At 38.1% G+C, this 22,256-nt stretch overlaps 1 protein-coding gene across 1 annotated transcript in view; it reads right to left on the bottom strand.

Moving 5' to 3' along the window:
* kif21a (kinesin family member 21A) overlaps window positions 1–22,256 on the bottom strand; it is a 56,556-nt gene that overhangs the window by 12,532 nt on the left and 21,768 nt on the right. Inside the window, exons 6-25 of the mRNA XM_079414293.1 lie at window positions 22,067–22,246; window positions 21,819–21,934; window positions 18,841–19,036; window positions 17,440–17,629; window positions 17,295–17,358; window positions 15,541–15,750; window positions 11,960–12,044; window positions 11,761–11,875; window positions 10,868–11,056; window positions 9,531–9,730; window positions 8,711–8,818; window positions 8,557–8,625; window positions 8,102–8,244; window positions 7,885–8,029; window positions 7,154–7,348; window positions 5,261–5,362; window positions 4,957–5,122; window positions 1,188–1,245; window positions 1,038–1,092; window positions 588–799 (exon numbers count right to left, since the gene is read on the bottom strand). Coding sequence (XP_079270419.1) covers window positions 588–799; window positions 1,038–1,092; window positions 1,188–1,245; window positions 4,957–5,122; window positions 5,261–5,362; window positions 7,154–7,348; window positions 7,885–8,029; window positions 8,102–8,244; window positions 8,557–8,625; window positions 8,711–8,818; window positions 9,531–9,730; window positions 10,868–11,056; window positions 11,761–11,875; window positions 11,960–12,044; window positions 15,541–15,750; window positions 17,295–17,358; window positions 17,440–17,629; window positions 18,841–19,036; window positions 21,819–21,934; window positions 22,067–22,246 — 2,798 coding nt within the window. The remainder of the gene's footprint in view (window positions 1–587; window positions 800–1,037; window positions 1,093–1,187; window positions 1,246–4,956; window positions 5,123–5,260; window positions 5,363–7,153; window positions 7,349–7,884; window positions 8,030–8,101; window positions 8,245–8,556; window positions 8,626–8,710; window positions 8,819–9,530; window positions 9,731–10,867; window positions 11,057–11,760; window positions 11,876–11,959; window positions 12,045–15,540; window positions 15,751–17,294; window positions 17,359–17,439; window positions 17,630–18,840; window positions 19,037–21,818; window positions 21,935–22,066; window positions 22,247–22,256) is intronic.

Here is a 22,256-nt window from a genome sequence, read left to right as displayed (position 1 = left end):
AGTGAAATGTGACTATTCATGTTTTTTCAACTTGTAAATGAGAAAAAATAAATAAATAATACTTTCAAGTGACTTAAAATGTTTGGAATGCTAGTCAGACATTTCTATTTAGATTTCCAACACAGATGTCCGACCGTCATTTGCTTAAATTTGTGGTAAACAGACTGACAAAAATAGTTGGCAGAAGTGTACAGCTCTTCCCGCTGTATAAGTAGTCCCCATGGCTTACTATGCTATTGTCATCTAGCATCCAGTAGTCCAAGTTCAAAGAGAAATAGAAGTTATTAAAACAGTTCGGTCCAAAAGTTTTTACCATCAGTACCAAACTAAATTTTGTTTAGTGTTGTTAGCCACTCAGAACATGTAGAACAGCAATGAAAATCAAGTGAATAACACCCTATATTAGAGAAGACCTTCGATGATGTTATCTGTATTAACAACTACTGTAAACTGAAAGTGACCAGATGAGATCAGCCCAGTAAAGTAAAGATAAAACGGGAGTAGTTAGTTCATGCATGATGTGAGGTGGAGCAGTTAGTAAGCGCTCCGCTTTTAGTCAGCAAGGTTTAAGATTACTATATACTTACATACTACCCATTCTAGAGGACAAGCCAGCAGTAGGGAGCATGTAGTCCCGATCTCTGACTGTATTTCCAGCTGACTCCAGGTCTGCAGCTCCCTCGGATGTCTCAGCCATTGGGTGTAGAGGGACGGAGAAGTCTCTTGTTGGTGTGTCAGGACCAGAGTCACAGTTGTTAACATAGAGTAACTCCATCTGAGTAGTGGTCCTTCTTCGGGCCTTTGCAATTATTGCAAAACAAATGGTCATGGTTAGTTAAGTAAGGAACAGGAATTAGTTGTCAATTAGCAAAACCTTCATCCAAAGCTACTTATTAGGTTCAGTCCAACTGAGATTAGGAGTCTCAAAGGTCACATTGATCCTAGCTCATGGATCACCCTTTGAATGGTTTGCACCTAAAATCTCTTGCTTAGCAAGCTTTGCGTAGGGCAAAAAAGTAAGGTAATTTCTCCCATACCTTAGTCCTAGATTTAGTCTCGCCACATAACTTCATGAGGTCTGAGGCCAGGGTGCTAAATTATGGGAAAAGATATTGACTTAGGTTTGCGCATTCAATGAAGCACAGTAATGAAAACAAACATATTTGTCATTAGCAGATTTTCCTTACTTTCCTTCTACTGCAGGACTTGGGGTCGACTCGTCGCTACTATTGTCATCGTCATTTTCTAATGAAGAAAAATAAATGAGAGAGTGTATATTAAAAGAAGCACAAATGGGCATCTAATTTACATCAGAAGAATTCCTTGAAAGGACTTGCAAAATTCTTGAATCAAGGCAAAATCACGCCAACGCTGTTATCTGGGATGTTGAAAAGAGGCTTTTGAGAGTGTGGTAGTAAAAAAAGAGCAAATGAGGATAAATTAAGCACAGCGCTACCATGCTAGTTTCTTTAGTTGCTGTGAAACACTGATCCAAACCGGCTTCTGATATCAGCTGTGAAAGAGGCTATCATCAAAGTTAGAGCAAAACAAAATGTGGAGAAGAGGAATGAGGGAGCACAAATGGTAAATCATTCAAAACGGAGGGAAAAAATTAGTCGTACATGGTCTGGAAGAGACACTTGTTTTCCTGCTGCCGGACTTTGATGTTTGCTAATGCTAATAAGTAGCATGTTGCTAGCTGGGGATTGGTGTTTTAATATGGTAAGAACTGGTAGAGGAGGTGTGGACAGATGAACAGAAGCCTCATGCACCTGCGGACGGGACCGCTAGCCTGTGGTTAGTCCGAAGAGGTAGACCCATGCACTCATTACAGAGAGAGTGTGGCTACTGGTACTCACCCAAGGGCATGTTACCTAGTTCTGTTTCAAAACGGGGGAACAGAAAAAAGGCAACAAAGAAATCAAACATACATTCCCCCAGATCAAAACAAAAACAAATGCAACACAAAGAAATTAACTTGTATGGCATGATGGGATTCATGGATGTATACCCTAGCCTTAATCCTATACCGCGATACAATGTGAATATGGAAAAGACATTTCAAAAGGTCCCACTCCTTTAACCAACACATTTCATTATCAAAATGTTAAAATTCCCTGATATTTCCATGTGGCCACTGAAAGCCTGTGTTTCACTTATTCACTGTATTCGGCTACCGATTTAGTCTTAAACAACATACAGACCAGTAATTTGAAAGGGCAGCTCCAGTCTGATTGGTTGGGTGCTAATTAACTTCTGGGAGTAAAGGCTTGTGAGTGTTTGCATCAGTCTGCAGTCAAAAGGTTTTCCAAGCATGTTGGCTGCAGTGAGCGCTTGCAATGAGGAATTATTTTCCCAAAGTTTGCTTTGATTGTTTGAAAGAGTTTGCTTATAGTATATGAGCACAAATGTGAAAACAAAGAATAGATATCTGAACAAAAAAGTAGCTAGTACTTATTATTTTTCCACTAATTTGCTTGGTCATTGCAACGTTTCATGGGGACTAGGAATGTTCATCTCCATAAATGAGGCAGATGCAGTATGCAAATATGATATGATACAAATGCCAACTTGTATCCGATGCACACCTTTTTAAATCGATGCATCGCATCTTTAACATTTATGTTGATGCATCGATGCAAATCGGTGAAATTGACAATCCCTAATGGGGACTAATTCATTGTTATTTGATTGAGCTACCACTGTGTTCTATGTAGGTCCGTTACTGTGTTTTGCTTAAGGCAGGGGTTACGATCCTGCTCCTGGAGGTACATGTCCTGCAGAGTTTAGCTCCAAACCCAATAAAACACTTGAAATAGGTGTTTTAGCATGTTTTAGCCAAACTCTGCAGGACCTTAGCCCTCCAGGAGCAGAATTGATCACTGCTGGACGAACTCTGGTCAGACGTGTGGTTTAGACCATAGGTCTTCAATCCTGCTCCTGGGGGCCAACTGTCCTGCAGAGTCATTGCAACCTAATCCAACCCTAATCAAACACACCTGAACCAGCTAATCAAGGCCACTTGAAAAGTCACAGGCAAGGAGTGCTGGAGAAGGTTAGAAATTAACTTTACAGGATGGTTGGTCCCCAGGAGCAGGGTTGAAGACCTATGGTTCAGACGATCTATTCCTGTCTAAACAGGTGGTTCTTGGGCAATATAAGATGCAATGTGGACCAGACTTAATGCTGACCAGACCGCAAACTAAATACACCATAGAGTTCTGTGTTGTAGTCTAGACCAGCTCATTTGAGTCGAAGTCCAGACTCAGACCTGAGTAGGTTGAGTGCAAGTCAAGACTGAGACCACTGGATAGTCAAGTTCGAGTCAAGACTGATTCCAAATGCTCCCAAGAATAGCAAGACATTGGACTTACACTTACTCCATGACTAGTCAACACAGACCCAACACATCTACTAGTGGCAGAACTAATCAACTAGTTGATGCAACTCCTAGATAAGGAGAAACGTTTACCGTTCCTGTGAGGGTTAACTTCCTGCAGACGTCAGTTCCAAACCTGCTCCAACACACATGCTTGTTATTTTCAAGTAATCCTGAAGACTTTGATTAACTAGTTCAGATATGATTTTTAAGATTTATTTTTGGCATTTTTTTGCCTTTATTACAATAGGACAGTGTAGACGAGACAGGAAGCGAAGTGGGAGACAGAGGGTGGGTAGGATGTGGAAAAGTCCTCAAGCCTGGAATCGAACTCGGGACACCCATAATGCAACAGCGTCATATGTCGGCGCACTGCCACACTAATCTATTGGCACCGATGGTTCAGGTATGTCTGACTAAGATTAGAGCTGCAGGATAAAAGCCCTCCAGATACTGGGTTGGCTATCCCTGCCCTAGAGTCTATAGATGCATTTGTGAGTTTTTGCAGAAAAAAGTCCTGGGTTTCTTAGGGTTGGCAAAATTGGTAACTATTACCGCTTTTCTATGTTGATGCACGCTTTTCTGGTTCAAGAGCAGAGGCTTGGCCAGGGCTTGTTTTCCAAGGACCAATGACTGATCATGACCAGCAAGATTTCAGGCTGGTTTGGAAACAGAATTTGGGCACCAAATATTTTTTGTGTGTGGAAAAACACAGATTTGGCACTGGCACCAGCCCCAGAAAAGCAGAATCTGAGCATTCTGGCATGCTATCAGGGCTGAGCAGTACAGTCGAGGTCTCTGTTACCCTTTTTCCACCAAAGCAGTTCCAGGTGCTAGTTCAGAGCCAGTGCTATAGCCGGTTCTTAGTTGGTTCGACTGGCGAGCGCTTTAAGAACCGGTTGCTTTTCCACAAGCTTGAGAGCCAATACAGAGCCAGGTCTTACGTCACTGAATACATTTCATGTTTTGGATCACTAGCGCGGCACAACAGGCATCTGTACAAAGCATCAGCGCCACGCAGATCGATCGATCGGCACACAACACACTAAAGCATCGCGAGAGCGATCCAAAAGCATAAAGAGCCGTCTGCTTTCCAGTCGCTCCCGCAGCACCCCGATATGCCTCGCACCGACCGGTCCTCGCAGCGCCGATCTATCCCGGACAAGCCTGAACAAACTATCAGCAATGGCGGATGTTGCGTTGCTATTGATGTTCATGGCTTTGCGAACCTACATCGACATCCAAACACGGCGAATCAAACGTGTTAGCGTTTAGCTGCTATTTCAAATATGGCGGTCCAAGTTTCTGTTCGTCTTGTTGGTCACGGTAACCCCGCCCCCAGCTCCTGACGCAAGCGGTTCTTTCTTCTAGCCCAGCAATGTTGTGGTGCTACTTACGAACCACTTTTCCTGGTTCGGAGCTGGTGCTTTGGATGTCGAAAAACAAAGAACCGGTTTGAAACTAGGCTCTGGCTCCGAACCAGCACTGGAACTGCCTTGGTGGAAAAGGGGTATGTGTAATTCCTAGGGCCTGGGGTCAAGGTGCTAAAAGATAAGCCCCAGGAAGAGTGTCCCTACCTTGCAGAGCATTCCCCAACAACGCATCCAGTTCTGGGTTAAACTCTGCCTTCTCTTTCAGCATGTGGAAGAGCAGCTGGTTCTGGGTGGCACTGTTGATCTCAGTTTGCTTGAGACGCCCTTCCAACACCTTTATCTGAGATTCCTTCTGAGCAGCCTGCAGACCCTGAAAGCATACAATCAGGATGAATGTCAAATGTGCTAATGCTTGAAAAATGAATGAAACTGTATGAGAATGGATCTTTTAACTTTATAGCCTCTAACACAGAAGACCAGGCAGGGTAACAGTTTTATGACTTCATACCTTGTTGATGGCCATGGACATAAAATGATCCAGTAGGAATCGAGTTTCAGCCAGAGTGCAGGAACCAACCACGGCCGAGACATCAACAGCATCACCCTCCTCCTGCATATGAACAACAACAGTACGCATTCAAAATAATTCAGTCAAACTCCATTTATACTAACTTCAGTGGTTTGATTTAGGCTGCATTTACATTGCATGGTGACCCAATTGTAAATTTTCCTCAAACGTGGCACAAATCGGATATGACCCACAAATGTGTAAGCAGGATAAACAACACATGGATTTCAATATCCTCAGATCGGTTTCAGGCTTCATTAATAAGTGAAAATAAAGCTGATATGAATTGGATTTTCATTTGGCTTTTCCACGGAATTGAGCTGCTTTTACACTGTTGTTTGATGGAGTGGATTCCCAACGGAGAGGAAAACCACTGAAAAAAACTGGGGTAGTTTTGATTAACAATTAGGCTAGTTTTGTTTTGCAGACCTGGCAACCCTGTTTCCATATCAGTACATGTCTACCTTTGTTTGTTTTGCCAAGCGTATAGTGTAAATGCAGAGATTTAAAGAACATTTCCAGTGGTTTAATTTAAAGAATACAGATCAAAGTAGTTTTATTGATTAAAATCAGAATTTGATAATTTCAGTTAAATGAGCAAAACATTACAAAGTGTAAATTCAGTGATGGTACTTCATGTCAGTGAAATCATTCAGAATCATTTCATCGAACTGATGCAGTGTCATTACTATAAACTGATTCAGATCATCAGATTTAATGAATTAATTAAATTTGGATCTTTGCTCTGTTGTATTTATTTGTGTTATTACTTGTAATTTGTTTAATTGTTCTTATTTTACTACTAAATGTTTCCTCTTTAATAATGTTTAAACTTTAACGCTTTTGTATCTAAATCGGAATTAAAAATTGTGAAATTTAATTTCTTTGTAAAAATACATTCATAAAACAAGCGAAATACTACACAACTACTTCAGATTGATTAAAACCAAAATCACAATATTGATCAAAACATCGTGATCGTTTTTTTTTTTGTCCATATCACACAGCCCTAGTTTATGTGACCCTGGACCAGAAAACTTGAGTCTTGAGTCGCTGGGGTATATTTAAAACAATAGCCACAAATACATTGTATGGGTCAAAATTATCCATTTTTCTTTTATGCCAAAAAATCATTAGGATATTAAGTACAGATCATGTTCCATGAAGATATTTTGTAAATTTCCTACCATAAATATCAAAATGTAATTTATGATTAGTAATATGCATTGCTAAGAACTTCATTTGGACAACTTTAAAGGCGATTTTCTCAGTATTTTCTTTTTTTTGCACCTCAGATTCCAGATTTTCAAATAGTTGTCAGACAAATAAAGTCCTATCCTAACAAACCATACATCAATGGAAAACTTATTTATTCAGCTTTCCGATGATGTATAAATCTCAATTTGGAAAAACTGACACTTATGACTGGTTTTGTGGTCCAGGGTCACATATGTGATTGTTCATTGCTATAGAGTGTGCATTGCTATAGAAATCTTACAAAAGATACATCTAATATAACCAAATTACATTCATTTTCATATTAAACATCACAACAGACAATTATCACTCAGTTTAACACTTTCAAATATGATATTTAAGTTTAAATTAATCATAAAAATATATTTACATGAATATACATGGATGTATTATATACACATATACACATGTACATTACACAAACAAACATTAAAATATAATTTATTTATTTATTTACACAAATATATGATGTCATCATAGTTTAATATACACAATGCAAGTGTTCTGGGAGTAGGGAGCACTACGTAGTGATCCTGTCAGTCGGAAAGCAACTAAAGCGGTTTCAGTCAACCTCACCTTGGCTTCCTCCATCTGCATGATGTTGGCCTGGCAGTCAGAGATGCTGTCGTTGATGTAGTCGATGTTGGCCAGCAGAGACTCCAGCTCCTCATTCAGAGACTGAACGTCCTTTTCTACCTCCGGCTCTTCCGCCAGCAGTCTCTCTCTCTTTCTGCCGATTTTATCCCGCCGGCGCGTCAGCTCTTCACGTTGCTGTGAAAGGGATTTCAAATGAAGAGAAGCTGAACAACATTGTACATATTTTTTATTTTAGTAAATGTTATCTCCAGTGTTGGGGTAACACATTACAAGTTATCAGAGTTACTTTTTTCAAATAAGTAATGCATGTTACTATGTTTCCCCATGAATACTGCCAGCTCACCTGTCCCCTGTTGAGTGAAATCGGTAGTATATGCAGAGGCTATTCCTACAGCCTGAGGCTTATTAATTTCACTTTTGATATGAAAGGGCCTTTACAATTGGCAAAAATTGGATTTGTTTTGTTATTAAAAGGCAAATAAGCAAGCCCAGCCTAGGCCCAGGTGACAAAAAGTAATACAAAATTAACATAATGCATTACTTTTCATTAAAAGTAACTCCGTAATGCAATTTGTTACTTTTAATGGAGAAAAGCAATATCAAGGTGCATTACTTTTAAAAGTAACTTTCACCAACACTGGTTATCTCACAAGTGCATTGGCATTAAAGCAGATTTAACATTGTTAAGTAGGTAAAAGGTTGATTCACACCTTTAGAAGACGATTCATGTCGGTCTCCATGTTGGAAATGGTCATGCGCTGCATGATAATATCTGAGATACGGCGTTCCAGACTCTGCCATTTCCCACGAGCCACTCGGGTGGAGTACACCCCAACCAGCCTGCGATGGTACAATCTAAAGCAAGCAGCTGACCGTCACCGTCACTCCAGTACACACATTACTGCACATGAAGCCTGTATAATGTACCTGGCTCCGTTAGGTGCTCCCGAGGCCGAGTATGAGCGACCTGCAGGTGGTCTGTGAGAGAGGTCCTGGCTTGTCTCCAGCAGGTTCCCCTTTCGTGTGACCTTTCCTGATATGGGTCGCACCTGTCTCCTCAGAGCAGTCACCTGAGAGACACAGCAGCAATCAGTACAGGAAACTTGCACTGGGAAAAAGCAGTTTGACCTTTTCTGACTTGCCAAAATGAACAGAGATTAAGAAAATAATCAACATATTAATTATAAATTACTAAGTGCGTAAGTGCATTATATAACAAAAATATCAAAGTGATTTTTATTTTCAAGATATTTGCATGTTTAAAAAGTGAAATGTATAACTTTAATATAATTTAAATTACTAAATATTATTGTGTGATTAAAAACATATCAATGATTCACACTGGAAGTGCAGTAGAGGCTAAATTTAGGGGAATATTTCACCTCCTCAGTCTTCCTGCGCAGGATAAGTTCCTGTTGTCTCTTTTGATTTTCTAGCAGTTTTAGCTGATGCTGTACAAGAGAAAAACACACTGAATGTATTTCACTGTCAGTTGGCTCTTTCATGCTGCATTTGTGTTATTCTCCCATTATGCACCTCCTGTTTGCGCTGGTCTTTCTTCAGTGTGGCGATCTCTCGGTTCCTGCGGGATTCGGCCATCCTGCTCTTCTCCTGCTGCTCCTTCATCTGCTTCATCAGACGCACCTGACAACAGCCACCATAGCAACAGTCAGCTCATTTCAATACTGGGTTAGCTGGAGGACTCATACAAATTAATGAGACCGATCAGAGTGTGCACTTGTTTGCAATAGCTACCATACTACTTATATAACACATACGGAGCATAGTATAATAGTATGAAAGTCAATTAATTTCTTAGTTTAAATCTTAGAATTATCTTAACTTTTCTCATGTAATATTTTTTGGGGAAAATAACCCAAATTATACGTATGATTGACTGTGATAAATTCAATTTGATAACTGGCATATAATGGAATCAATTTGATTTTGATTTAGCATATACACATATACATTTATAAATATGTTCATGCATTTTCATGAAGGGCAATAATTCTGATGCTGATATTACATCTGGAATTGCCAATCTAACTAAATGGAATAGAATTTAAATTAATTTGAATTATTGATATTTCTAAAAGATGTTGATTAGTAGCACACTTGCATGGTTATAACACAGTAAATTATATAATTTTGGATGTCAATGTTTATTTTTATTGTCATCTATAAACAATTTAGTGCAGATTTTGAGAAAAGCAGCCAATGATGTTGGTGTAGGGGTGCTTTGTCTGTGGACCACTAGGAGGCGCTGTTGATAACCAAATATTTTATGTTGTAATGGTGATTCAGCATGTTTCAGTGATTCAGTGCACAGCCATGTCTTCACGGTGACTCTCACTTTGGTTTTCTTCATTTCTGCCAGATCCAGCTGTAGCTTCTTCAGTTGTTTCTCGTACTGTGACTGGTTCTTCAGCAGACGAGCGTGCTCCTTCTGTGCCGCCTGTAGTTTCTGGAGCTCTTTGTTCATGACATTGAGTTTCTTCTCATACTCTGCTTTTATCCGTTTGCTCTTGTCCTCAGAGCATGACTCCACAGAGCCTAAAACAAAACAACCAAAAAAAACAAAAACAAACCACAACAAAACAAAATAAACAAAAACACCACAAAACATAATACAAAACAAACAAAACATAACATAAAAAAACAATACAAAACATAAAAAACCCACAAAGCATAACAAAAGACAAAAACAAAACAAACACAAAATATAACAAAACAACATAAAAAAACACACCAAACCAAACGAAAACCCCCAAAAAACAACAAAACAAGACACAAAACAGAAAAAAAACAACACAACAAAACAAATCATTACATAAAACACAATATAAAACAAACAAATAAACAAAGACAAGAAACAAAACAGATTTTTACTGTAGAGTACTGAATGTGTTAGAAGCCATGGCTCCAAAATTAATTTAATTTTATATTTTATCATAAAGTCATCATGAAATGTACGCTTTTTACATTTATGAATGTTTCTGGCCTCGTTGTGAATTATTCATTATTGCATGCCCAAAGAAACACTTTAATAATATTTCTTTAAACTTCAATAACTAAGTAAAAAATGACTTGTTTTTCAACCCCTGCCCCAAACTACCAGGCTCCATTCTGGTAGCACTTTTTAAAACTCGATCTATTCCTGATGGATACAAATAAAAACCTACACTTTTCTTCTGGTTAAACATATGGGACATATGAAAACTAAAATGGGCTGTTGCTGAAATGTTATGTTTATATTAATTTGACCCCAGCATCATGTATAATATGTGACCCTGGAGCACAAAAGCAGTCTTAAGGAGCACAGGTATATTTGTAGCAATAGCCAACAATACATTGCATGGGTTAAAATGATTGATTTTTCTTTTTTTCATGGAAGATCATGTTCCATGAAAATATTTAGTAAATTTCTTAACATAAATATATCAAAACTACATTTTTGATTAGTAATATGCATTGCTAATGACTTAATTTGAACAACTTTAAAGGTGATTTTCTCAATATTTAGATTTTTTTGCACCCTCAGATTCCAGATTTTCAAATCTCGACCAAATATTTTCCATCATAACAAACCATACATCAATGAAAAGATTATTTATTCATATTTCATGATGCATAATTCTGAGTTGAAAAAAATGTACCCTTATGATGTGATACCCTTAAATGTGTCTTTACCCATGTTGTGCAGCACACGGTCTCGCTCCAGCTGCGTGTCTCTGATCTTGCACTGCAGCATCATGAGTTTCTGCTCATACTGTTGTTTGAGCGTGTGCAGACGTCTCTGGCTGTTCTCAAGCTCATCGATCAGCTTCTGCTTGATGGCGATCTCACACGTGATGTTGGCCAGATCTGCCTGGAAGTCCTCTATCAATGCCAAAACAATAAAAACACTTCAACATTATGTTTACAAAAAGACAAGCATCAAAACAGGTACAATTTTAAATTGAAATTGGTTTAAAAAGCAGTCCTATACATTATATATGTGACCCTGGAGCACAAAAGCAGTCTTAAGTCGCTGGGTATATTTGTAGCAATAGCCAACAATATTTAGTCAAAATTATCAATTTTTCTTTTATGCCAAAAATCATTAGAGTATTAAGTAAAGGTCATGTTCCATGAAGATATTTTGTAAATTTCCTACTGCAAATATATCAAAACTGATATTTGATTAGTGATATGCATTGCTAAGAACTTCATTTGGACAAATTTTCTCAATATTTTGATTGTTTTGCACCCTCCAGATTCCCAAATAGTTGTATCTCGGCCAAATATTGTCCCATCATAACAAACCATACATCAATGGAAATATTATTTATGCAGATGATGCATAAATCTCAATTTTAAAAACATTTACACTTATGACTGGTTTTGTGGTCCTGGGTCACATATACACTCTTGCACTTCTTTAGTTAAAAATTGATAGATCCGGCTTACTAAAATCATGTTGTAATGAGAATTTAATGATACTTCTCATTCTACAACTTTAGTACTAGTATAAATCTCTAAAAAGCAGTCTTTTTATAAATCATATTAAGGTACAGTTATTACTTCACAGTAAACATCAGTACCCTTCTCATCCAGGTCAGAGTCAGACTCATCAGAGCTCTCCTCAGCATCCATTTCCTCTTCCTCAACTTCCTCCTCGTCTTCCTCTCCATCCCCCTCCTCACGGTCACTGGCCTCCTGAGGGAAACCATGTCAAAGACTGAATGATGAGCGCCACCTTTGAAATGTGTTCTGATAGGGCAAGTGGGCTGTCAATCATACCATCTCTGGCTCTTGATTGGTGGATTCTAACTGCTCTCTCTCGCCAATCTTCTGTTCGCCGTCAAGGGTTTCATCTTTGTTGGCACTGCAGGAGGAAATCAAAACTAGAAATTAAAATCGGTTTTGTAATGCTTTTCAAAATATGCTTTTTTTATAAGCAGCACAGATTATCTGAAACAAAACAGAAAATTAGGAGGGAAGGAAAGATGGTATTATGACAGAAACACATGATGCAACAGAAAAGTTAAATGGTGTCATTAAAAACTAAATGTGCTCTTTTGAAAACAGACAATTCAAAAGTATAGGGATCAATTCTCAGTTTCTCATTAACATGCCTATTATTAACATATTGTCTGTTTATAAGTACTTCTAAAGCACATATTCTACATCCCTAACCCTGCCCAATACCTGAACTTAACAACTACCTTACTAACCATTAATAAGCAGCAGATTAGGAGTTTATTGAGGGAAATGTCACAGTTAATAGTGAGAACTGGACCTTAAAGTAAAGTGTGACCAAATCTTCCTCTCTAGTTTACTTAAACCATTTATTAATAATAGTTTTACTATTAAAATAGTCTAAGCTGATTGAAAACTCATATAAAATAAAATATAAAGATTATTTTAAAACTTTAAAAGAAGCATTTAAAAAAAAAAAAAATGTTTTCTTGGCAACTAACTGAAATATAATGAGTTTAAGTTGATGTACTAAAATTATTAATACTAAATACTACAATTCAATACTAATATACGAACTAGGACTACTATTAATAAAACATAATTACATCTAAAAATGATACAAACTAATAAAAATGAGAAAAGCACATTAAAACAAAATTTAAAACTGAAAATATAAAAATTTTATCCAACTCAAAATCATTAATAATTGCTATACCATTACATAAATAATACTAAATGAAAACTGCATCAGAGGTTAGTCAATCATAACAGAGGTCATTTACATACAGTCATCAAAGTACAGCAACAGAGACATTATTTTATTTATTAAAAAAAAATAATAAATGTCTGGTGTTTATGGTAAGAGAATTACAAGTAAACCTTGTTTGGTGAAACACGTGTTGGTGAAATATCACCCGGACATGTTCTTACAAGATTTTGAGAGATTCACCCAGTGCTTTAAGGTATATTTGAAGAAAAAAAAAAATCATAAAAATAAATCAAAGTACACAAATAACGTATAAACATTTTGTGGGCTGTGCTCCAAGGCTGGAAACTACCTGCTGAGAGACAATCAGAATGTAAAGATTACAAGCAGAGATGAAACACAGGGGGTTATGGGTAATTACAGAGGGCAGAGAGGGGAAAGAGAGACACAGGGACAAACCTGTCTTCCTCCACCTCTTCCTCCTCATCCTCCTCTCTCTTGTCGCTCAGCAGCTGCTGGAGTCTTCAGCGGTCAGAGGTCAGAGGTGAAGGGTGAAAGAGAGGAAACGAGGGGCACAGAGAGACAGATAGAGAGGGTACGGTACACACATTAGTAAAGACGGCTGCTGATCACATGGAAATGTTCAAAGTGGATAAGGACATTACAGTTTTTCTCAGTGGCTTTGGTGCATTTCTCAAATTACATTTTCAAAACTACTTGTTCGACCTCCACATCATCTAGTCACTTGTGCACATCATAAAACCAGTTTCTCATTCTTTTGAACAAGTTGCGATTGCTTACATTCACGCAACTGATTATGTACTGATTTGTCTGCGGTTTCCTACATTTTCAGTCGGTAATGTTATGTTGCTCAAAATGTATTTTATAGATCTCTGTGCTATTGTCTCCCCCCTCACAACATCTAGTCATTAGTTCATTATATAAGTCATTAAATGCAAAATGGTTGATCTAGTTGTCAAGCATATTTTCTACACATTTCTATTAGTCTTTATGTAAATTTGGCATGAATTGTTCAAGTGAATATTGAATTTCAGTCTTTCACTAATGAAGAGAACCAATGACAAACCAGTTCTCTGAACTAGCTCAGAGGTACATCTAGTCAACCTTCAACTGGAAAGTATCTATAGACAGAGGACAACACAAGAGTTACAAATCCTGACAGTGGACTTTTTAGTTTTGCCTTTGTGCCCATAATTCTTTCTCTTTTTTCTATATCAGTGATATTGTTGTGTGTATGTGTGTGTGTGTGTGTGTGTTTTGTCAGACCACGAGTAAAAGTGTAATTGTGAATCCTATCCAGTCTCTTTTGATCAATATCCCGCATACAGTAATGTGTAAATTTGTACTTTTTAAATAGATAGCCTATACGGCATACAGTCGTGGTCAGAATTATTGGCACCCTTGGTAAATATGACCAAAGACGGCTGTGAAAATTAATCTGCATTGTTAATCCTTTTGATCTTTTATTTAAAAAATAAATAAATAAAATCACAAAAATCTAACCTTTCATTGGATAATAAGAATTAGAAATGGAGGAAATGTCATTATGAAATAAATGTTGTAATACTAATACAGGTAATACTAACAGAGAGCACTGTTATATTGACAACATGAGTAAGCATCTTGTTTGTGAACAATGAGACAAGGACTTTTCATTCTGATGGCACTGATATGTTCTGACATAAATACTTACTTTTGTGAAATGAACAACAGATTTTGAGTAAGTTACAGGCTTTTGCAGGTAATCTTTTGTGTGGTGCCGTTTGTACAAATTGTTTTGAGAAATGCACATACATCTTTGCAAATATTAAGGATGATTCGAGAAATGCACCAAAGCGACTGAGAAAAACTGTAAAAGATATTATTGCTGATATGATATCCCTGTAGTTTTTCTTTTTCAGTTTTTCCCTAGTTATTTTAGTCTTCCATTGCGTAAAACAACACAAAACACTGTGGAAAAAAACAAAACATAATTGTACAAAAGTTTAACTAATATTACAAAAAGAAAGGAAGCTTTTAGTACTGATACATTAGAGGTGAGATCTGTGTATTTTTTATCCTTGGACTGATGGGAAATGTAGTTGTTTGCACAATTTGGATAACAGAGTGCCATTTTGCAGCAAGCTTTATCCCATTTTGATACATATTTTTGTATCTAACCTCAGTGTGTTTCCCTACTGTTTACCACAGTGACCCTCGACATGTATGTTTGTATGTAAACACTATAAACACTATAGTATCAAATGTTCACACATGTTCTAATTTGTTACACTGTTTATTTAAGTTTAAATTGTTACAATGTTTTATTCTATTATTTTGATATTTTCATTATTATTATGTTTCTGCACATGCTTTGGCAATATTGTATTTTTTACAGCCATGCCAATAAACTAATGTTGAATATATAAATATATATATATATATATATATATATAGCAGGTGTGGTAAAAGAACCGATTACAGTCTTTACGATAATGCCTGACGCTGTAATTATACATCTGAAAGAACAATACAGCTCACCATTAAACCAAACAGATCTCACAATGCTTCTGTTTCACACAGCTAGAGACAAGGGGCAATTATTCATAACAGGCACTCACTCTCAGCCCGTTACCATGGCAACAGCCCCTCCAGATACCACCTCACACTGAGATCACTTTCACCCTCTTATTACCTCTTCTTTTTCTTCTTCTCCTTCCTCTTCAGTTTCTCCAGATCTTTCTTGGCGATCTCAATGATATCGGAGGTCTCTTGGCTCGGGTCGGGACCCAGCAGGGCCGTAGAGAATGTTCCAGATGATCCGTAAAACTGAGGACGGCTGGACGCTCGCGTGAGGTTTCTCCTCAGGTTTTCATTCACTGCTTCACTCTCCAGAAGTTTGGCTCTGAAATACACACAAAAATGTAGAGTATGATAGATAGATAGATAGATAGATAGATAGATAGATAGATAGATAGATAGATAGATAGATAGATAGATAGAGCTGGGAGAACATCTAGCAACTAATTAAGTTAATTGACATCAGGTGTGTAACATGATTAGCTATAAAAAGGGATGTCTTAGAGAGGCAGAGTCTCTCAGAAGTAAAGATGGCCAGAGGCTCTCCAATCTGTGAAAGAGTGTGTAAAAAGTTTGTAGAATACTTTAAAAACAACGTTCCTCAATGTCAAATTGCAAAGGCTTTGCAAATCTCATCATCTACAGTGCATAACATCATCAAAAGTTTCAGAGAAACTGGAAATCTCTGTCCGTAAGGGACAAGACCGAAGACCTTTGTTGGATGCCCGTGGTATTCGGGCCCGCAGACTACTCTGCATCACTCATCGGCATGATTCTGTCATTGACATTACTAAATGGGCCCAGGAATACTTCCAGAAACCACTGTCGGTAAACACAATCTGCAGTGCCATCTGCAGATGCCAACTAAAGCTCTATCATACAAAAAGGAAGTCATATGTGAACATGGTCCAGAAGCGCCACCGTGTCCTGTGGGCCAAGGCTCATTTAAAATGCCCTGTTTCAAAGTGGAAAAGTGTTCTATGGTCAGACGAGTCCAAATTTGACATTCTTGTTGGAAATCACAGACGCCGTGTCCTCCGGGCTAAAGAGGAGGGAGACCTTCCAGCGTGTTATCAGCATTCAGTTCAAAAGCCGGCATCTCTGATGGTATGAGGGTGCATAAGTGCATACGGTATGGGCAGCTTGCATGTTTTGAAAGGCAATATGAATGCTGAGAGGTATATAAAGGATTTAGAGAAATATATGCTCCCCTCCAGATGACGTCCATTTCAGGGAAGGCCTTGTGTATTTCAGCAGGACAATGCAAAAACACATACTGCAGCTATTGCAACAGCATGGCTTCGTAGTAGAAGAGTCCGGGTGCTGAATTGGCCTGCCTGCAGTCCAGATCTTTCAAATATAGAGAACATTTGGCGCATCATTAAACAAAAAATACGTCAAAGATGACCACAAACTCTTCAGCAGCTGGAAACCTATATCAGGCAACAATGGGACCAATCTCCAACACCAAAACTCATAACCTCGATGACGTCTTCAAACTGTTTTGAAAAGAAGAGGCGATGCTACACCATGGTAAACATGCCCCCGTCCCAACTATTATAAGACCTGTAGCAGGCATCAAATTTGAAATGAGCTAATTTTGAGCATAAAATTGTAAAATTTCTCAGTTTAAACATTTGTTATGTTATCTGTGTTCTATTGTGAATAAAAAATTGGCTCATAGGATTTGAAATTATTTTAGTTTTCATTTTATTCAAATTTAAAAAACATCCCAACATTTCCGGAATTCGGTTGATAGATAGATAGATAGATAGATAGATAGATAGATAGATAGATAGATAGATAGATAGATAGATAGATAGATAGATAGATAGATAGAGTAGGATATCAGCAAAAATGTAGAAATACCTCAGATCCTCAATCTCCTTGATGTAATTGTGAATCATATTTCCAATCTCCTCACTGCCTTCACCTGAAAATATAGTCCAAATTCTGTCAACATCTATCAAACATCTTACAAAGTCTTTGATTGGTCGTATTTGCCGTGCTGTACCTGCTCTGGAGAGCACCTGATTGGCCTGTTCACTGAGCAGCTGCGTGAGCCGAGCTCCCTGAGCATCGATGGCTTCCTGCATGGCCTTCACACGCATGCGCAGATTATTGTTCTCTATCTGCAGCATTGAGTTCTCATGGAACATGTCGTTGATGCTTTCCAGCCCATCCTCTCCAACCATACGCTTCCCCTGAGAAACACAGGGACAGGCTTACTTCATTTACCAAACATTCGCATACACAATTTATATAAAATAATCACAATATTATGTATTAGCTAAACCCCCATGTCTTAAATTTCTATTTCACAAGTTATCTGCAATTTCATCATGAACATATAAGGGTTTGCAATCCCTTGATTGGTAAAGCCTGACGTAATAAAATAAGGTAATATTTTACCACTGATTAGCTGACACTATTTAATCATATCAATCAGACATTAAAGGCCCCTGCATACTTCACTGTGCATGTTCTGTTTCATCTAGAGCACTTATTTAGCGTGTTGGCACTACCAAATTAACCTTTTTACATTTTACCACTCACTAGTTTTGTGTTGGCTCTTCAAGAGACGTTAAGTGGTGAGTAAATTGCAAAGATTTGAAGACTGGCTGTTTTCTACCAACTATTTCAGGGGGATTTTGTTGATTAATCATTCTTCAAAAGTACTTATTGTAGTGCTGTGGGAACAAATTTGTTTCAAAGTGAATTATTATAAACCAATCCACCCTGACTCTAGAAATTATGCAGAAGCCAACCAAGCTGATTGCTTATGATGTTTTTGAAAAAAAAAAATTAAGTAGGACATGCATCTGACGGTCCAGTAATTCTACAGTATCATCTATACCTGAAACTGAACCTCTAAACTCAGTGTCAGCAGGACAAATCATGAACCATTACTCATTAACGAAACTGAAGTTTTAGCATTTTAATGTATTTGGTCGTGGCCCACTAGATCTGTTACGCATGCTGCTGCTGGACTGGCTACTGCCAACAGATTCACACATACTGTGAGCATGTCAGATAAGCTACAGCAACAATAGGAATACAGTAAATAAATCCTGTAGCAGATGTAGACAGGTGGTGCTGGGGGAGGTGGAGGGATTCAGAGGATCTCTGACAGTGTGCTGTAGGACCAGCTTATAGAAAACAATGAACCAGACTATTTAATGTTGATCCAAGCAATCTCATTGGCTGCAGAATGAGAAGAGACCAATCAGCTTGTGCAATGTAGTAAATAATGTCACAGCAGATTGCATGTAAAGGATCCATCAGCCTGTGTCTAGATTTTCTTGACTGAGCTATACATGTTGAGGATACTCTGAAGTCATGCTGGAACTGAAGTCCAACTCACACAGAAAGTTCTCAGGCCTAACATCTCCTTGCGATCACAGCCAAATCTCACCGTTCTGTACTCCATGAGCTCCATTTGAAGTCGGGCGATCTCCGTCCTGAGTGCACTGATCTGCTGGCTGGCCTTGTCTTGGTTCACCATCACCTTGTTCTTGATGTTGCGAGCTCTGTTAGCGTACTTCAGTGTGTTCAGGGTTTCCATGAAGTCCTGATCTGATGGGCTGATGCAGGCGATCATCACTGTTTGACTAAGAAACCAGAGAGAATGTCCAGCTTTATTTATTTACTCCTACTATCTACTGCTACAATGTCAAATAAATATTTTGTCTGGATGTGGATCAAGTCTGCTGCATCGCAATACATTATTGAAAATGCATTCCTAATGTAGATATTATGATCCTTATTAGATAATTTTAAGCTCACCAGTCAAAAATTGTCATTACCGTGTTATAATTCAGTTATTATCTTGTTATTACACTGCTATTCCAAATTTGTATGCTGCTCATGGGAAATACTGTGAAAAACGCTTCCCACTAATGTTTGAATAATTTTAACTGAATTTGACAATTTTTTTAGATTGAAAAATTGAGAAGATTTGGAATATCCGCGTGCTATATTTTAAGTCTTCTGAAATCATATGATAGCTTTGACTAAAATTTACTGAAATTTAAGTTGTCATTCAATTATAATATTCATTAAGAGCAAACAACAGCACGCACATCGATCTCAAATGGGTGCTCGACTAAAAAACAAGTAGAAGCATATTAGGAATGCAAAGTCGGCAACACCGAAGCTCCAAAAAATATCAAAAGATGTTTATTATTTAAAAACTATCACATAGCGTGTGACGTTTCGAGCACACAGGCTCTTCATCAGACAAATGAACAACACTGATATGCCATATATTAGTTTTTTAATAATAAACATCTTTTGATATTTTTTGGAGCGTTGGTGTTGCCGAGCTTTGGTGTTTTTTTTTTTAGTCGAGCACCCATTTGAGATCGATGTGCGTGTTGTTGTTTGCTCTTTGTCAATTTTTATTAGCACTGCACTCTTGTTTGACTCCACTTTTGAAGACTCATTCAGTACACCTGCTGGCGTAATTATGGCTGAGCCACAAGCCGATCAGTCCAAAACCTTCCAATTCTCTGATGAAGACATTGCCCAAATACTTATGGAAGACTCATTATTCAACGACAATTCTGTCAAAGACTATGTTAGACCGTCGACTAAATGCCTGGAAAAACTTCTTGAGAGGGAGACTAAACTATACCTGCATGGAGCAACTTTGAGTGACTACTTGAGAGTCAAGAGAATACCACGCGGCTTAAGGATTGTCAAAAGCCCTATTATTGGCAAGGACAATGTGAGTTTTTGCGATAAATGGTGTGACATTCTGAATAAGTGTGCATTTGATTTAATGGCATTGACCGTACAAGAGATATCTGCACAGCTGGAGAAAGAAACGGATGAGATTAAAATTCAGCTATCTGTGGAATATCCTGATAAAGAACAACTTGATTCAGCGCTACTGGAATGCAATCAACGAATTGCGGAATTAAAAAAGGAGATAATCGCATCTAAGAAGAGCAAGTTTAATCGAGATGCTGCTGATTATGCCAACAATCGGGTTTACCAGTGGAGATCACAACGGAGGCATCTTTTATCTCCACAACTCCCTTCCCGTGGGGCTCGCAAACCTTTACAGTACGACGACAACAAGCACTCATCTGCCCAGTCGTCTTCTTCACTTGATCGTGATTCAGACTCCAGCTATCTGCCCCAGTCTCAACGTTTTTTTAGAAGGCCGACGACAATTCAACATCAACATGCAGAAGTGATTAATGTCATCAATTTATCGAGCAAACTGATCTCAAATGACTGTCTAACGTTTTCACCAACTGCACACTGCAATGAATTTGACACTTACATTGATTTGCAAAAAATGTATCGTAACTTGAGACTTGAAAAATGTTTTTTATACGAAACAGGTCAGTTCACAGCAGATCTACTCATTGGATTCTGGTGTTTCCATGTCTGAGACAACCTCTGAGTCACGGGATAGTGACTGTGGTACATCTATAGAGGATATTAATTTCAGTGAATTACATCGGACTGGTTTTCGAGGTAAATCATTTTTGTTTCTTTTAAGAACAGAAATGCCTCTTTGGAGACTTATTGCAGGCTTGTAGAACGTGATGTTGTATCTATATTAAAATCTAAAAGACAATACAAACTTGCTCATAATTTGACAAATGCACAATTGTTGGAATTGGAATCACTCATAAAAGACTTGTCTATAGTGATTCAAAGTGCTGATAAAGGTGGAGCAGTGGTGATTTTAGATCGAAAAGACTACGAATTTGAAATTCGAAGACAACTTTCTAATTCAGTTGTTTATGAAAAATTGAGTATGAATCCTTTGGCTCATTTTAAGACATTTGTATACAATACTTTACAACTCTTGGTAGATTCAGGTCTGTTGACAAAAGGTGAATATGAATATATGCGTGTTGAACATCCGATTACACCGGTACTATGTACTCTACCAAAAATTCACAAACCGTGTAGGGAAATCCCTCCTGGGAGACCCATAGTGGCAGCAATTGGGTCCACTTACAGAAAAAAAAAATCTGCTTTTGTCGACTTACAACCTTTAGTTACGGCTTTGCCTTCCTATATTAAAGACAGTGGAGCTGAATGAGACGCAGATTCACTTTCTGCCAGTAGGTGGCGCTTATGTAACAGGCAATATTGCGTTTCCTTGGTTATCGCTGTAAACAAAGCAGCGATAACTGCTTATGAACTTTAATATGCATACATTCATGCTCCTATCCCTAATTGAATCACCATTTGTTAAGCATCTCAACCGATTTGCATCGTCGCATATTTTAATCGATATATCGCGGTTTTTAATTGGCTCGCGGTTAATCGTTACATCCCTACAACAAAATGAAGGTGAGAAAATAATGACAGAATTGAAATTTCTGGGGGAACTATTCCTTTAATTCCAGAACGTTTGGCACAGACCTGTTTCCTCCCAGTGAATCCTGCAGAAGGCGAGTGAGTTTGGAGTCTCGGTAAGGCACATGCGTTGATCGTTTGCTTCTGTCTCCTAAAGCACTGATGACATTCCCTAACGCCAGCTGCATCACAGCGAGAAAAGAGCAGAGGGAAAATCCTGTTTCACTTCACCTTATATAATTCTAGCTTGAAGAAATCTGTGGGTGATTAATATGTTTTATTAGGTGTTGTTGTTTAATATTACTCGCTCTGACCAATCCACAGTTAATGGAGATGCCCTCTTTGGCTCGGTCCCCTGTGGCCCCCGTCCTCTTGAGCCTCTCTGATCCAGCCAGATCCACAAAGTGAAACTTAGCTGTGAGCGTTTCAAACTCTTCCATCTCAGACGAGCTGTTGGCCAGGCGATTGTCTGTTTCATTGTCCTGCTCTGGTGGCTGAGAAACA

Source organism: Barbus barbus (assembly GCF_936440315.1).
Source record: "Barbus barbus genome assembly, chromosome: 50".
NCBI lineage: Eukaryota > Metazoa > Chordata > Actinopteri > Cypriniformes > Cyprinidae > Barbus > Barbus barbus.
The sequence above is the reverse complement of the archived record's forward strand: the minus strand, read 5'-3'. Positions and strand labels throughout refer to the sequence as shown.